At 35.3% G+C, this 17,256-nt stretch overlaps 1 protein-coding gene across 1 annotated transcript in view; it reads right to left on the bottom strand.

The window, feature by feature from the left end:
- The window catches only part of LOC126815285 (nicotinamide/nicotinic acid mononucleotide adenylyltransferase 1), a 32,109-nt gene that overhangs the window by 2,106 nt on the left and 12,747 nt on the right, over positions 1-17,256 (bottom strand). The window contains exons 5-8 of the mRNA XM_050540850.1: positions 11,736-11,854; positions 6,774-6,875; positions 4,944-5,002; positions 3,932-4,027 (exon numbers count right to left, since the gene is read on the bottom strand). Coding sequence (XP_050396807.1) covers positions 3,932-4,027; positions 4,944-5,002; positions 6,774-6,875; positions 11,736-11,854 — 376 coding nt within the window. The remainder of the gene's footprint in view (positions 1-3,931; positions 4,028-4,943; positions 5,003-6,773; positions 6,876-11,735; positions 11,855-17,256) is intronic.

The following is a 17,256-nucleotide window of genomic DNA, read 5'->3' as shown; positions in this document are numbered from 1 at the left end:
GAGAGTAGGAATACGTTACTCAATTCACAACACATGTACTACACAAATCTGTTTGTCAACTTCTCTTTGAATCTACAGGAAAAGGTCACGGCACAGTAGGCTTACGAAGGGTGGGTATAAGGAAGGGAAATACACTAGGACTTCATTATTAGGATGTTTTTGTGCAAGATAGGTGTCAACATGGCATCCAGTAATGTAATAGTGATATCCATGACTATAATATTTAATGGTAAAAAAGGTCTTCATAATGTGGGTGTAGCTTGCGGACCCAGCACCAGAATAATAGTCAAGCCATGTAAGCTAGTGATTAACAAACCTGCCTTGCGATAAAACTTACACTCTTATTGGTCAACAGAAAACACATAAAATTAACATAAAATTCCACGCTACATACCATACAACAATCAGAAACGTACATATAACATATACGCGAGGCATGCAGATTAATAAAAAATATCCATCCATTAGGAAAAGACTTCATTTCTTGAAGCAGACTAAAACATATTTAAGCTCTCTGAAATTTAAAAGAAATTTAGATTTTTTTTTGATCTACGTTGATTAAATGTGTTCGTTTTTTCTGCAGGGTGGATACGTTGGTAAACCTCTTTCATATAGGCCAATTTGATGTTTTATTTTGTTTAATGATGGAAATGAGTAATGAATAGGAATGGTTTTAAATTTGGGATGTATTTCCTCTATTGAAGTGTTGACATTTAAATAAAAATTTTCTAAAAAGATTGAAATCTGATGCACATTTTTGGTATCCTATATACACATATATTTAAAGGGAAATTACAGCTTTCAAAAGAAAATAACAGTAAAGCAAGGGCATTGACAGAACTACTTTAATATCACCATGGTATAGGCTATAAGATGCAGAAGTTTTAATGAATCTTAAACATCTACATCTCAGTGATCAGGCCCGGCGGAGTGGGGGGGGGGCTACGGGGGGCTTTAGCCCCCCCCCCCCAATAATTTGGCCGCAAGTACTCTTTTCTCCAGGTTATTGCGGCCCCTGGACCCACGCCTATAAGGGCCTAGGATGGAAGCCCCCCCCCAATCAAGAATTGCTTCCGCCGGCCCTGGTGATGGACAGCCAGATTTCATATATGATCTAGTTTGAATATTGCCAAATGTACCAGTAACTGTACAGTCAAATTGAATTTTTTAACCAAATACCACAAAAATCTTCATTTAGGTAATACCACGATTTAGTCCTTAGTTATCATCTATTTTGCACATGGCAGAATCTTTGCATGTTTGAACACAGCCCTTTAATTTAGAATCAATAATTCAAATAAATGTGATATTTGTACATTCTTCCTTTTCTTGTCAGTACAGGTAATTGTCTTTATGGTCAGATGATATTCTAAAGTTATACAACAGTAAAATACAAAAACAGAATAAAAGAACAGAAAAAAATATCTATTTCATGCTTTTATTGACACTAAAATATTTACATAAAATAAACAAATATAAAGAAGTTATAACAACATTAACAATTTTGAGATGACCTCAATGGAGATATCTGCTCTACACTAAAATTTAATAGTAACTTCCAGTATCAGTTCATTGTGTACTGAGGGCTGACAACATTGCCTTGTAGCAGGCACTTCTTTGCTGACAGAAATAAAAGGGGACTTAAAGTCTTAATTATCTCCACTAACTAGGCTAATGAAGACAGGCATATGCTATTCCGTGAGGAAATTTTGCCCTGACAGTGGTGGTACAACAGCAGGAGTGAACCTGGGACATCCTGGTTATTGAGCCAGTGCCACATTCACTGAGCCACCTCTTTTTTAATGGGTTATAGTGACACCTGCATAGCAACTTATTTGAACCTGTTCCATCTGTTCATGCACTGTGATCATATTTGGCTAAAATACTAAAGATAGGTTGCCAGACAAAGAAACATACACCCACAGTATTTGAACAATGCATATAAATTTGAATCAAGACATCATGGGTGATAACTCTGGAATCTATAATCAGAAATCACTGTAGTTTTTAAACTGTTGAAGTTTTTAAACTGTTGACATGTTATTGTTGTCTATTGATTAACAGACAGCAGGATTGGATAAAATAGAAATCTGATCAAAGAAAAATCTTACAGAAGTCAAATTAAGACTATGATTGTTGTGTGAATGTCAAATCTTGACTTACGGATGAATGGACAAGAGAACACATCTAACATCTAACATGTAATGCTTTGACATGTTTTAGCATAAAGGCACAACAAAATAAACTAAATAAGAAATTACATAAATGCATCAAAATTAAAGTAAATAATATTAGCATGAATAAGCATAAAATATATTATAAAATATAAACTTTGTAAAATTGCTTTTGCCTCATTTTATTGAATTCATTCATTAGTTATGGCTACCGGTTTTTGTATTCCAATTATTTACAATGCCTATAGACTTAATATAATAATCTAGTAGACATTTTTAGTCACTATATATGTACTATCAAATGGTTTATTACTATATATATATACTTCTACTTAATCAACATGCATTAAAAAAAATAATCCAGATACTAATAATATATCTAGTATCATTGCTCAAGAGGTATGTGGAGATAAGGTACCTGTCACAGACGATGTCACACACAAATTGAAGCTTTTTCAGAGCCATTTCCTCCAGTGCCAGTCATTTACCCTGGCACTAATGCTGTGCTTTAACCGATATTTTTAATATGTCTGTCCCACAAAGTTCAATATATATTTTGTCAGATACAAGTAAAATCCTTATTCACAGGCCTGCTAACAGATCTGAGGTATAGACAATATATAGAAAGACGCTTAAACACTTTTCTTTAAAAAAAAATAAGTTTTACACAGAAAAATATTTCATGCAGATGTAGGCCTAATTCATTAAGAGAGAACATTTGATCAAAAGCACTGTTGTTGTTACTGATCACTTTTATTCAAATTAATGCTAAATAATTAATAGACAATAACAGTAAAAAACTAAATTATCTTTCTATTTTAAAGTCCCTGAGCATTATTTGGGTAATGTGCGACTCCAATGGAAACTACATCAATGTAAAAGTTGAATTTCTAATAGGAATATTAGTTCACAATTCTGTTCAGTACCGGTATTTAAAAAGATATGATAAAGAGAATACCATCCATCTATGTTGCTCTCTATGTAAACAAACCCACTGCCACATTATGTTTCGAGAAATCTAATTCATTGGCGTGTTTTTAAACCAACTGAATCGAAGCCGGGCAATTAATTACCTTTGATATTCTGAATTTGATTTCTTAAGTAATTGTTAAATAATCAATGTGAGTATATATTAGTGTTGATTAAGCCGTGAGGAATTTGATATTTTCCAAAATATGCAAATTACGCTCAGTTACTTTAACAAAAGTTATGGGATTATTACAAACTTTAATGTTATTACAAATTCTATCAATGCATTATTTTTATTAAATGGTTTTACTAAATTAATTTATATTTTTTCAATATAAACATATCCAATATATCAGCATAAATAATATTGTGTTCACACATTACCTATTCAGTCAAATAAGATCTAAGATATCCTGTCACTAACAAGTAAAATATTTTCACATTTGGATATTATGGTGAAATTAGTCTGTGAAAATGACAAATTCGGCTAAAAAATATATAAAGACCAGTTCACACAAGTTTTTTTGCTGGTACACGAACATCTTTAGAAGTCACTGTAAGCTACATGTATGCAACAGTTATTTCGTGTTCCTCACCAAATATCTGTTTTGCACAATACTACATTAATTAACCAATTAAATTATCAAAGATTATTTTGTTGGGCACATAATCACTACTGTGTACTGATCTCATGCTTATAAAACAAATTTACAAATTACATAAAGCAACAAAAAGACTGACAGTGTGTATATATATTTATACCTATATAGAGTTGAAATCTAGCTTACTTGTCAGGTATATGATATATTTGATGTTTTCTAATATAATCAATAACATTATCCTGTAATAAATATTTGACACTTTCACCACGCCGTAATGCTCTCCTGAAAAAACAGAAATTCAACATCATCTCTCTTTAATCAAGATATTTCACTTTCATAAAGAGTAAAACTTGGCACATGTCAACCTTATAACCCTATCCCATGGATTGTTAATACTCAAAGTGGGTAGCAAAGCCCTTCACATAGACGTAGGCTTTTCAAGTCCCCTATATGCTCAACAGCAGAAAAGTCATTCGCTTAAATCTAAAATTATTGCCAATGGCGGACAACTTGAAAATATACCATCAAATTTTCTGAACTCCAACAGTCTTCTTACTTAAAAGCCCTGTTACTGAACATTAATGGGGAATAATTCGTCAAGAAAAAATTCTTAAATACTCTGATTGTGAAAGGATGAAGTTAACGACAATATACAACCACATTAAATGTGGGCATATAAAAATTATCAGAATAAACCAAATGTCAAGCAATATACAAAACTGTCAGCTATGCGAACTTAACACAGGACATCTCTCTTACAGATAAGCCTAGTGACAAGTGGCATCAGGTGTTCCCGAAAGAGTAAGCACATCCTGCCTTGTACATGACACCCATCACTACATGTAGCTATGAGGCCCAAACCATTCCAAGTTTATGAAGGTACAATGATTTAATGAAAAAAAAAAGAACCACATAGGTGCATGTTTGATTCTGATTCAGCATTGGCATTAAAGGCTGTTGTCTTTGAACAAGACACTTTATCCCTGTATTCAAGTCCGCCAGCTATAATTTGGTACCAGTAAGAATAAAATAGTGCAAGGTATAACTAATGTAGGATGAAAAATTAAGTAAAACAGCACATTCTATTTCCAAAAGACATGACTAATTACATGCAATTCAAAGAGTAACTCAGAAAGACCGCCTCTTTTGCTAACTTTTAAACTGAAAATCAACCTTAGTTTATCAATTTTAAACATACCTTATTTTTGTTGAACTTATATCATTAAATATCCATTCTGTAATAATATGTATATTATTCTGTAAACAAACAAAATAAATTAATGAAAATAAAATTAACAAGCCAACAGTGAGGTTGATGTCCCACAATAAATAGATCACAAATATTAATTAATTGCACATTTATCTTTTTCAAAAGTATTGAGCAATCAAACTAATCATCTGTTTAGTATAAGCATAAAATGTTCACGATCAAACTCAGTCAGATTTTGAAGTACCTGGTAGTGAATCTATACACTAAGTTTTATCACTCTCCATCAGTTTGAACCAAAGCATCGACCAGTGAAATTGCTTAGCTCTGCTTAGCTTTAGTGGGAATTATTAATCCTTTAACTCAGTCAAGACATTCACCTAATGAAGATCTATACCTCAAATTAAAAGTCTTGACCAATCAAATTGCTTATCGCTACATACGTAGCCCAAGCAGAAAATTCTCATCATCAAACTTAGTCAAGGTATTAATATAATGAATCTATACTCGAAGTTTCATCACTCTCACCAAATTAGAACCAAAGTTATCGTGTTCCAAAGTCTCAACCAATCAAATTGCTTATCTCTGCTTAGACATTCACCTACTTGACACCTACACCAATTTTGAACATTCTACCTAAATTACTAAATTAGAAGGAGAGTTTTTGTGTTCCAAAGTCTTAACCAATCAAATTAAAGTCTCTAAGCAGAAAATGCTCAGCATCAAACTATAGTATGGTATTGATGTAACGAAACTACACACAAAGTTTTACCACTATCACTCAATTAGAATCAAAGTTGTCGAGCTCCAAGGTCTCGACCAATCAAATTGCTTATCGCTCTGCTTACCCTGAGCCAAAAATGCTCATTATCAAACTTAGTGAAGGTATTGATGAGATGAAACTGTACAACAAGTTTCATAACTCTCACTTAATTAGAACCAAAGTTATCATGTCACAAAGCATCAACCAATCAAATTGCTTATCTCTGCTTTTCCCTAAGCAGAAAATGCTCATCTTGGCACTCAACCAATGCATTCACCTAATAAACCCCTACACCAAGTTTGAACATTCTACCTCAATTAGAGTTATAGTGTTCTAAAGTCTCGACCAATCAGATTGCTTATCGCTCTGCTTACCCTGAGCAGAAAATGCTCATTATCGAACTTAGTCGAGGTATTAATGTAATGAAACTAACCAAACTATACACCAAGTTTCATCACTCTTACTTAATTAAAACTAAAGTTATCGTGTCCCAAAGCATCAACCAATCAAATTGCTTATATCTGTTTACCCTAAGCAGAAAATGCTCATCTTCAAACTCCGTCATGGCATTCACCTAAAAACACCTACACCAAGTTTGAACATTCTAGAAGGAAAGCTATTGTGTCCCAAAAAGTGTGATGGACCGACAACAGACAGACCCATTTTAATAGTCCCCTGCGGTAGTACATGTATGTGTGCACATGTATATGTATCGAGGAGCATTATCATGATCAGAGTTGCATAACCTGTTAACCAATTTTGACAATTCATTCCCAATGTTTCAATATTTTATATTAGTTGTCCTATTTGGACAAAAGAAAAAGGCCGTGTCTTCACATTCTTGCAAAGATGTCCTTAATTTATATGTTTGTTGGCATAAATGCTAGGGTAAATATCCGTCCTAGGGTTAACACTTGTTTAATTTATAGCCAAAACATTTTACAACTTGACTTATTTACATATACATGTAAAAGGAAAGGCAATTGAAAGCTAAACCACACAAATTTGAAGGATTTATAGTTTCCATAACCCATTAATATTATCTAAGAACTCTTTACCTTGCATCTTGTTAAGGTATCAGATTCATAGATAAACTTGTGTGGATCACTCCCCGCTCTTGTTACACAAACTAAACCATAATTATTTATAATATCTTCTATCTGAAATATAATTTGTACAATATATAATTATTCACAATCATGGAAGAATCATCTCCGTAAGTTTACATTGGGTTGCCAGGTCAAATATGTTATCATCTTGTAGGATAAATAAAAATAAGTGGGGGTGCCCAAGTTCAGATTTTGTCGTTAATACCGTGCGGTTGAAAAGTTTTTAATCTAATAATCCAATGTAATTCAATTGTACGTCTGTTGGTTGTGGAAGTGTATAACTCAGGGTCTGAGCCAAGTTGTTTAATTATTTGGTAGTCCAGGTCTCGACTAGAATGTCTCGGTAAATTGAAGTGAGAGGTGACTGGGGTGTCTCTCTTGTTGGTAATATCAGCAAAGTGTTCTTTCAGTCTAATGCGGAACAATCTTTTGGTTTCGCCTGTGTACTGCTTTTGGCAGAGCTTACAGGTGAGAAGGTAGATGACGTTCTTACTGTGGCAAGTCCACTGGTTGTGGCATTTGTACGTTTTGCCGGTTTGGGTCGAACGGAAAGTGGTTTTCAGTTTGAGTGTATTGCAATATAGACAGTTAGGTGAGTTGCATATAGAGTCTAAATAAGCATGACTTTTCCCACTAACTTGAGGTTTACGTATGGGATTTTTGATTGTTGCTGAAGTTAATAGATCTTTTAGGGAAGGGTTACGTCTAAAGGCGGTGAGACAAGGTAAGGGGAAGGCTTTGAGGCAGTCCTGGGAGCTATGGAGAATATGCTAGTTGTCCTTAATGATTTTGCTGATATGTACCGAAGTGGGGTTGAAATTCGTAATAAACACTGGACGTTTTTGAGTATCGGCGGTGATTTTATTTCTGAGGAGGTTTATCCTCTGGATAGAATCGGCTTTGTTTCTATTGGTTTTAATAATATCTAGAGGGTAGCCCCGTTGGAGATAGTAATGTTGAAGTTTGTCAGCATGTTTAATATAATCAGAGTTGCTTGTGCAGATACGTTTGATTCTTAGAAATTGGCTATACGGTCCCTTCCGTTTGATGTGTGGCGGATGACAAGAGGTGTAGGATAGATAAGAGTGTAAAAAGAAATGTTAGAAAGTTGTCTTTCGGCTTCAAGGATATAATCGGATTTGTTGAGGATTACAACAGCTGAGCCCTTATCGGCTTTTTTAATGATAATATCGGGGTTTGTTTTTAGTTGGCCAATCGCTTCCCTTTCTTTTTACCTGCCACTAGATGAGGACCCCACCCTCGAATTCAATGCTGAAATCACACTTTTCCTAACCAAAATGTATCAATCAGGACACATTACGGAAAAAATCCTTAAAGGCCTTATTGTAGACGACCCCAAACCAGGTCGCTTCTACCGCCTACCCAAGATACGCAAATCTAGTGAACCCGGTAAAGTCCCAGGCAGACCCATTGTCAGCGGGAATGGAACCCCCACGGAATTCATCAGCAGTTTCATAGATGAACATATCAAAGACTTCGTCCCTCTTTACCCTAGTTACATAAGAGACACCACCCACTTTATCCAAAGATTGGAAGACATCGACCTAACCCTACAATCAGATGTCATTCTTGTCACCATGGACGTCACATCCCTTTACACTAACATCCCCACCAATGAGGGCTTACGAGCAGTCACTAAAAGCATCCTTAAAAATAAACCTAATTGGAGAATTGATCCCACTTATTTAATCGCACTCTTAAAACTTGTACTCACTAAGAACTTCGTTTTTAATAACAAACATTACCTCCAGATAGGCGGTACTAGCATGGGGACGAAAGTAGCCCCTAGCTTTGCTTGTGTGTTCCTTAGCGAATTAGAACAAATTATGTTAGACAAAGTACCTCTAAAACCTTTAGTCTTTGTCTGATATATAGATGATATCTTCCTTATCTGGACATATGGAAACTCCAAATTAATGGATTTCCTCCAACTGATGAACACCTTTCACAAAACTATTAAGTTCACAGCTGAACTCTCCACTCATAAAGTGCCTTCCCTAGACTCTATGGTAAGCTTTAACCGTGAAACTAAGAAACTATCCTTTGACCTATACTATAAACCCACAGATACACACTCTTATCTATCCTACACCTCTTGTCATCCGCCACACATCAAACGGAAGGGACCGTATAGCCAATTTCTAAGAATCAAACGTATCTGCACAAGCAACTCTGATTATATTAAACATGCTGACAAACTTCAACATTACTATCTCCAACGGGGCTACCCTCTAGATATTATTAAAACCAATAGAAACAAAGCCGATTCTATCCAGAGGATAAACCTCCTCAGAAATAAAATCACCGCCGATACTCAAAAACGTCCAGTGTTTATTACGAATTTCAACCCCACTTCGGTACATATCAGCAAAATCATTAAGGACAACTAGCATATTCTCCATAGCTCCCAGGACTGCCTCAAAGCCTTCTCCTTACCTTGTCTCACCGCCTTTAGACGTAACCCTTCCCTAAAAGATCTATTAACTTCAGCAACTATCAAAAATCCCATACGTAAACCTCAAGTTAGTGGGAAAAGTCATGCTTATTTAGACTCTATATGCAACTCACCTAGCAATACACTCAAACTGAAAACCACTTTCCGTTCGACCCAAACCGGCAAAACGTACAAATGCCACAACCAGTGGACTTGCCACAGTAAGAACGTCATCTACCGTCTCACCTGTAAGCCCTGCCAAAAGCAGTACACAGGCGAAACCAAAAGATTGTTCCGCGTTAGACTGAAAGAACACTTTGCTGATATTACCCACAAGAGAGACACCCCAGTCACCTCTCACTTCAATTTACCGAGACATTCTAGTCGAGACCTTGACTACCAAATAATTAAACAACTTGGCTCAGACCCTGAGTTATACACTTCCACAACCAACAGACGTACAATTGAATTACATTGGATTATTAGATTAAAAACTTTTCAACCGCACGGTATCAACGACAAAATCGGAACTTGGGCACCTCCACTTATTTTTATTTGTTCTACAACCCCCCTCACTGGGTATCCCAACTCTAGATCTTTTTTGCCTCCCTAACCTCCTATAGGTGCCACCGAGCCAACGTTCCTTATACTATTCCACGTTTAGCCATCACCACTTTACGTCATAATAGCTTACCCGACGTCATAGCAACTCTTCATTCAAAATGGACGCCTGTCATCAGTGCGGAAAAGTGTTCTCGAAAAAATGTCATCTACTCCGCCATCAAAAAGAAACTCACTTGGCACCTAAGTTTAGCTGCGACACCTGTGGCAGACTATACAGAAGAAAGGAATACATTAAAAAACACAACTGTAAGGGTGCAGCAGCAGCACCAGACCAACTCCAGGAAGCGATTGTAGCTACTATTGGAGACCTCAAGGGAAACACCCCGGCTGTCAGTGCTTCTACAGAGACACTACGTGCCGCTACTCCATCACCAGTAGCCTCGACCAGCCACCAAAACAGACGCCACCTTACCCCTTTAGGGGCTTCGTTTCCTTGTTTCCGTAACTGGGACCTAAACATCTCCCCTAGCCAACTGGAAAAACCGGAATAGGTCCGTTGACCAGAGATTCAGAATCCAGAACGAACCATCCGCTGTAAATGAAATGGAACATAACCCTCATTTGGCATGCCAATTTTCCTTTTCTGATCTTACTAATTCTACTATGATTTCCGGTTTAATAAACCATTCCATCTAACCTCTTACGTTTCCCTTTTCTTTTCTTTTCTTAACTTACTATAGCCTCCGGGCCCCAGACCCACCTTGGGCCTGCCTTCTTTTCCCATCTAACCCACCCATTCTGAAGAGTTCAATACGAACGAAACTAGTCCCCCGCCTTTGCCCGAAATCCCGGCAAAGTATAGACACGTCTACCCCGCACCATACCTAAATCTTACTTTAGGTCAATCCTGAATTGAGCCTCGATACCGAACTCCGGTATTCAAATACTCATGAACCCCGCCATAATACCACATCCTGGCAAAATAATCAAGTAACCCCGGCATAAAATACCAAACCCCGGTAAAACCCCGCCTAATACTAACCCCGGTAAATTATATTTACGGGGCCTATTATCACCGAACCCCGGTACCTGGCATATTCATGAACCCCGCCAAAATACCAAACCCTGGTATAACAACCCCGCCAAAATTAACCAAACCCCGGTAAACTGACCCCGCCAACCCGCCAATTCTCAACCTCGGTAAATACTTTTTTTACCGGGGTGTTGGGATAGTATAAATAGAACTCCGCCATCGGAGTCTAACCAGTCTGAAGAGTTCAATACGAACGAAACTAGTAACATAAAAAACTAGGGATAACTGGAAGATCGCCCATTTCTTTCAATGTTATCATCTTGGTTAAATTGATAGGTAATATGAAATGATTTTTCGGAAATTGGAAATCATAATATCAGTACTTAGTCCAAGTTTTTTGAAAAATAGATCAACATAGCTGAAGTAAATTGTACCATTCTCACTAACTTCACTTAACGGTCCACTGCAACAAAACCATTACTATTACAGGATTCATATGGCTCATAAATTTCCACAAATGATTATCTATTAGATGTGATAGTTATTATCGTTAACCTTAGATATTCCATGCCAGATTGATAAACAACTACAAGTAATTAAACCAACCTGCCCCTCACCTAATACCTGTATGTATGAACTATGAACTTATACCAAAAAGTTCCCAAGAGAAAATTTAACTTTATTTTGGACAGTAATTTACATTTAAAGGGGCGATTACTTTTATAATACTTATGTACAACCAAATATTTGCTTATAAGGCGGGAAAAACAGTCTAAATGTATGGACACCATAACTGTGGAAATATAAATTCGAAAATCAAGTTTCTGTTTTGAAAGTTTGTAGACAAATAAAGACTTACATCTTCCTCTAACCATAAACCTGGTGTTCCAAAAGATTCTAATAAATCAGCACCACACAATAACTTTAACTGTACAGATTCTTCCTCTAAATTAATTGTTGGGATATTGTTAGTGTGACCTGAAAAGAAATTAGACATTTTTAAAAAACAAATTGTCAAGCAGACTTGACATGTACTATAATATTCAGAAGAATTCTGACATATCAGCATCTTATTCAACAGTTGGTTGACAGGCATACTTCACAGTGATCACATCAAACAAATTTGGTGGAACTTGTGTAACAGGAAGGACAGATAACATTTAATATCAAACTTAGTAAAGTCAGTGGGGGAAATGAAATTATACACCAAGTTTCATCAAAGTTATCATGTTCAAAAGTATCAACCCATCAAATCCCTTATCTCTTCTATCCCAAAGTTTTGACTAAATCAAATTGCTTATCTCTATTTAGCCGAAGCAAAAAATGCTCATCACTGTCACTGAACTCAGTGAAGGCATTCACCTAATGAACATATGCACAAAGTTTGATCATTCTAGCTCAATTAGAAGTATTGTATCCAAAATAGTGTGAAGGACACACAGATAGACAAAACCATTTTAGTAGTCCTCCATAAAAGTTCTACAATAACAATGTAAACATTTGTAAAGTGCTATGACACACTCTCAGTATGCTCAGGGTCATCTTAAGAGCATTACAAGCCCCTGGGCAAAGCAGTGCATTGGGGCCCCTACCTACACAACCACTTACAGTAATAACAAGATGACTAGTCATCACCATCCCTCACCCTTGCACTTGTTTGGAAGGCATAAGGAAAAACAACTTCTTGGAATATCAATGGCACTAGCCAGAAGATTCATACTCTGATCACAGTAGCTGCCTGGACAAGGCAGGGTCGCTACTCCCTGTAAGGTTTTCACAACAACCTTTGCCTACTTCAATCAGCTGCTGTATGTTAAACAATAAGCTTATACATCAGGAAATAAAATACTATAATAGGTTGCAACCTCATGGGTTTTCTCTGGGTCCTCCAGTTTCCTCCCACTGCTAAAGACCCCTACGCGCAAGCCAATTATTGAAATAAAAAATTAAACCATATGTTAGTCCCGAAATGACCTAGTTTGTGTCGAGTGGACGTTAAAGCCCATTTCTCTCTCACTATAATAGGTTGATGTTTGTACAAAATTTCAAAAAGATTTCTTGAACAGATAATGAAATATGCTCCGGAAACAAAATCAGGGTGGAAGGAAGGTCATCAGAAATTAAAATAATAGGTAGATGAATGTGAAAGTGTTATAAAGATATCTTGAACAGTTTGTGAGATATGCTCTAGAATAATTATATACCAAAAACTACGGTAAGTCTAATGTGTAGTAAAAATTCAAAAATCATTCAACATAGAAATTTGTTTCCATGGATACACAAAAATTATCAATTCCAAGAATTTTTTAACAACTACTATCACAGGCTGATGTTTGTACAAAGTTTTATGAATATATCTTGAATGGTTTATGAGATATGCTCCGGAAACAAAATTGTACACCAAAAACTAAGTCAATTTTGTCTCCATGGAAACAAAAAAAATATAAATCCGAGAAATTCCTAAATAGCAAAAGGCACATCTTATGTAATAGGTTGATGCCTGTACAGAGTTTAATGAAGATATTTTGAATGGTTTATGAGATGCTCCGGAAACAAAACTGTACACCAAAAACAAAGTTGAATTTGATTCCATGAAAACACAAAAAACATATATCCCTGGAATTCCTAAATAGCAAAAGGCACATTACTGTAAGAGGTTGATGTTTGTACAAAGTTTCAAAAAGATATTTTGAACAGTTTATGAGATATGCTCCGAAAACTAAATTGGGACGGATGGCGCAGGATAAAAATGCAGATGTCCACTTGTAACACAATGACAAATATTCATAGTAGAGTATTTACTTATTGACAGCAAGTCACAGTATACATAGATTTATTGGGATTGGAAGCCCTATGCTCATGGTGTCCACCCATGCATTATGACTGCTTTGTATGCTCATAGTTACACACAATCCAAAATGTCATAGTATGTGACAAAGCCTTTCATAACGTCATAATTTTATTTTCATAAAGTAAGAGAATAAACTGTATGTCATGTCATGATGGATACAAATCAGGAAATTCTCTACATTTAAACCTCGGAGGATTTTGTTTCTGTTCTCAGTTCATAAATCACTTGAATCCGCCTTGATAAACATTAATGAATAGCATATTTATTTTTCTAAATAAAGCTGCAGACCAAATCCATTCAATAGAACGGTTTTCACATCAACAAAAGTTTCTCTATAGATTCCACTATAATCATTCTAACAGTTCCACAAAAAAAGGGGAGAGGAAGAGAAATAGTTTAAAATGCTGTCAACATAAACTAGGTCATTTTGGGACTATGTATGGTAAGTCTTTACGCAACGATTTGCTTCCTTGTTGAAGTTTTTAATTAGCAGTGGCGGTAAAATGCAGTTAGGCATACAAGTATGGGATCAAAACCACAACACTAAACACTTCACCAAATGACACACCACACAAATCCCTACACCAAAAAAAAAACACCTACTGACATAAGCTTCATAAACTGAAACTGCATTTCAACATATTTCACAGGTAAAAACATTACAAACCAAAGTGATTTATTTAAACATAAAAAATAATTCATTTTCTTAGTTTCTTAGATCTGAATTAAATATTTGACTGTATTAAAAACCCAACAATTGGAACACAAGGTATACATGTAAATTTATCATACTGATTGGAAAATATCAATAATACAACTTGTCTAATTCTGGAGTGTTAGAATCTGTAAAATATTGATTTTATGCCAAAATCAGATCTTCGGTAAATAGACTAACCCATAGTCAAGAAATATCAATTTAACTTATGAATAGGCTAGTACAGACATTGCAGATTGCCAGGAAATCAGACAATTACTAAGGAGATATTAATTGGTAAAAGTTAAAACACTTAATTAGACCAATGACGTTCAATTTTTCCCTTCCTATTCTACATGTGTTAGCAGAAATTACTTCTTCCATTATATCAAAAAATTTTGAATAATTTAGATACATATATGAAATGAAATGAAATGGGGTTTAACGTCCTACTGTTCTAATGAAGACGAGCATATGCCATGCAGTGTGCTATGAGGGAAATTTTGCCCGGACAGCGGCGCTATGGCCTACTCTTACATTGTATCTTGAATTCCAACTGTCAAGGGTTCTTTTACATGCACGCCAATGTGTACACATGACCTCGGTTATTCTTCCAATTCATCCTACACCACTGACACCGGGGAAGTACACTGAAAAATCCCAATGAACGTTTTAGACCAACGCAGGGAACAAGCCAATGTCTAACCCACTAAGTCAAAGTGGCTCCTAGATACATATAACTTGGCGAGTCTTTCTTAACCATACCTAAAATTTGTAGCGGAAGAGCATTTATTTTATTTTTGCTTCTTTGAAAATATCAGTTATCTCATGACAATGTACTATGGTAATTTTATTTTCTTTTTATAGACTGGACAGAGGTAGCAGAAATCAGACCTTTAGTGGAAATTTTCATAATGATTGACATCTTGAACACACAAACTAATTACTTGACTTGCTGATTTAAGCCAGGGAAAAAACAAAAATTTGCCTTAGCAATAGAACAGGATACACTGCTCAAAAGGTAAAGTCTTTATCACATAAAAATTAAATGAATAATGATAACATAACGGCTGAACACAGTTTACGTAGCTGCTGACTAAAACAAGAAACAAACTAAGCCAGGGAAAAACAAAAATTTTCCTTAGCAATAGAACAGGATACACTGCTCAAAAGGTAAAGTCTTTATCACATAAAAATTAAATGAATAATGATAACGTAACGGCTGAACACAGTTTACATAGCTGCTGACTAAACCAAGAAACAGAAACTAAGTGATAAACCTACAGGTATGCTTAGGGATGCCCAAAAATATTACCATGATAAAAAAAAAAGAAATACAAACTCATCAAAAAACATAATCTAATTATTTCATAAATATTTAATAACAATTGATGTCTGTGCTGAGTTATCATTTTTATCATAATCCCCAATGATTCTTAAATCTAAATGATCAATACAGAAAACAAAAGATTACTATGTGTAGGACTAAAATAATTAATATACTAATTCAATAAATCATATTGTTTTCTACATCTGCCACTTAACACAATTATTCTAACAACACATGATGTATTCTTTAACTTTCATTATCAATATTCACTAGACCATAGACACAATTACTTTACTTTAAACAAATTTGACAGTTTTTATTTACTTTATCATTAACGATGTTATCATTTTATTTGATTTGGCAGATTCACAATCTTTTGCGTTGATGAGCATTTTCAGTAATTTGGAATATCTTAAAGATACATTATGGGAGATTCGATAACGAGCTGGCAGTTCTCACTATAATAATTAAAAACTAGATAACGTAAAGACAATTTGCTGAAAATTTCATTCAAATTTATCCACTAGGAACCGAGAACGAAGCGAATGAAATTTCTGCCTAGCCTCGGTCATCATTACTAAAGTCAGTACGATAAACAGCATAGTCTCGATTATCCATTTAATCGTTCAATCGAGAAGGAAAGTTATGCAGTAAATCGGCTCACAATCCACTTAAGATCGTAGGCTAGCGATGCCATCTAGAGTTGATTATGGTCTGATTAATGTCTAATTAATAATTTAGATAACATTTCAGGCCTAAAGAAAGACCTGCAATAGACAGATTTAGCTCTTGCATAATGTATGTTTAATCAATAGATGTAAGCCTATTCAAAGTCTCTGAGTTTGATTTGACCTATATTGGAATCGCTTGCAAAATACGAAATACTGTATCAGTTGAATTTCTGAAAGCAATATCAATCCAAAAATGGTTTAATTCTATTCAGTATTTACAAAGATATGAAGAAATGAAATTTCATCGATCTATGCTGCTTGCTATGTAAATGGTCAGTACACTGCCATCTTTATGTATTGCGAAATCTAATTTAATTGATGGGCCTGTTTTTAAGCTGGGAGATTATTTAGCGTTGAGATTTTGTTGTCTTAATTAAATGTTAAAGGAGCTAAATCGCTAACATTTGGGACCTAGAAATGGACAGAAGTGGGTCGCAACGCATATAATACTGTAATATGAATGTATATAAACTGATTTACATTCAATGGTTTCCGTTTTTACTCTAATTTCATATCAGTTATGTTCCACGAAATAGGCCAGCAGTCTCAATTGAATTCAAATTTCTAGCGTCTGGTTATTCCAGTCTACATACGCCGTTTGATTTGGTGCAATGTGTCTAGCCTCGTTCCCCGAGTCTCTTGCTAGAAGTGGGGCTGAAACGCATTATGGTACACGATTCGTGTACCAATGATAAAATGTTTATTTTGTCTTAAATATTGGATATCAGAAGCCCATCTTTTTCCGGTTAGATCAGAGCATCAATGTTGATTTAA

This window comes from Patella vulgata, chromosome 3, assembly GCF_932274485.2.
Source record: "Patella vulgata chromosome 3, xgPatVulg1.2, whole genome shotgun sequence".
In the NCBI taxonomy this organism is placed as follows: Eukaryota; Metazoa; Mollusca; class Gastropoda; family Patellidae; genus Patella; species Patella vulgata.
Note: the sequence above shows the minus strand (reverse complement) of the source record. Positions and strands in the feature narration are given on the sequence as shown.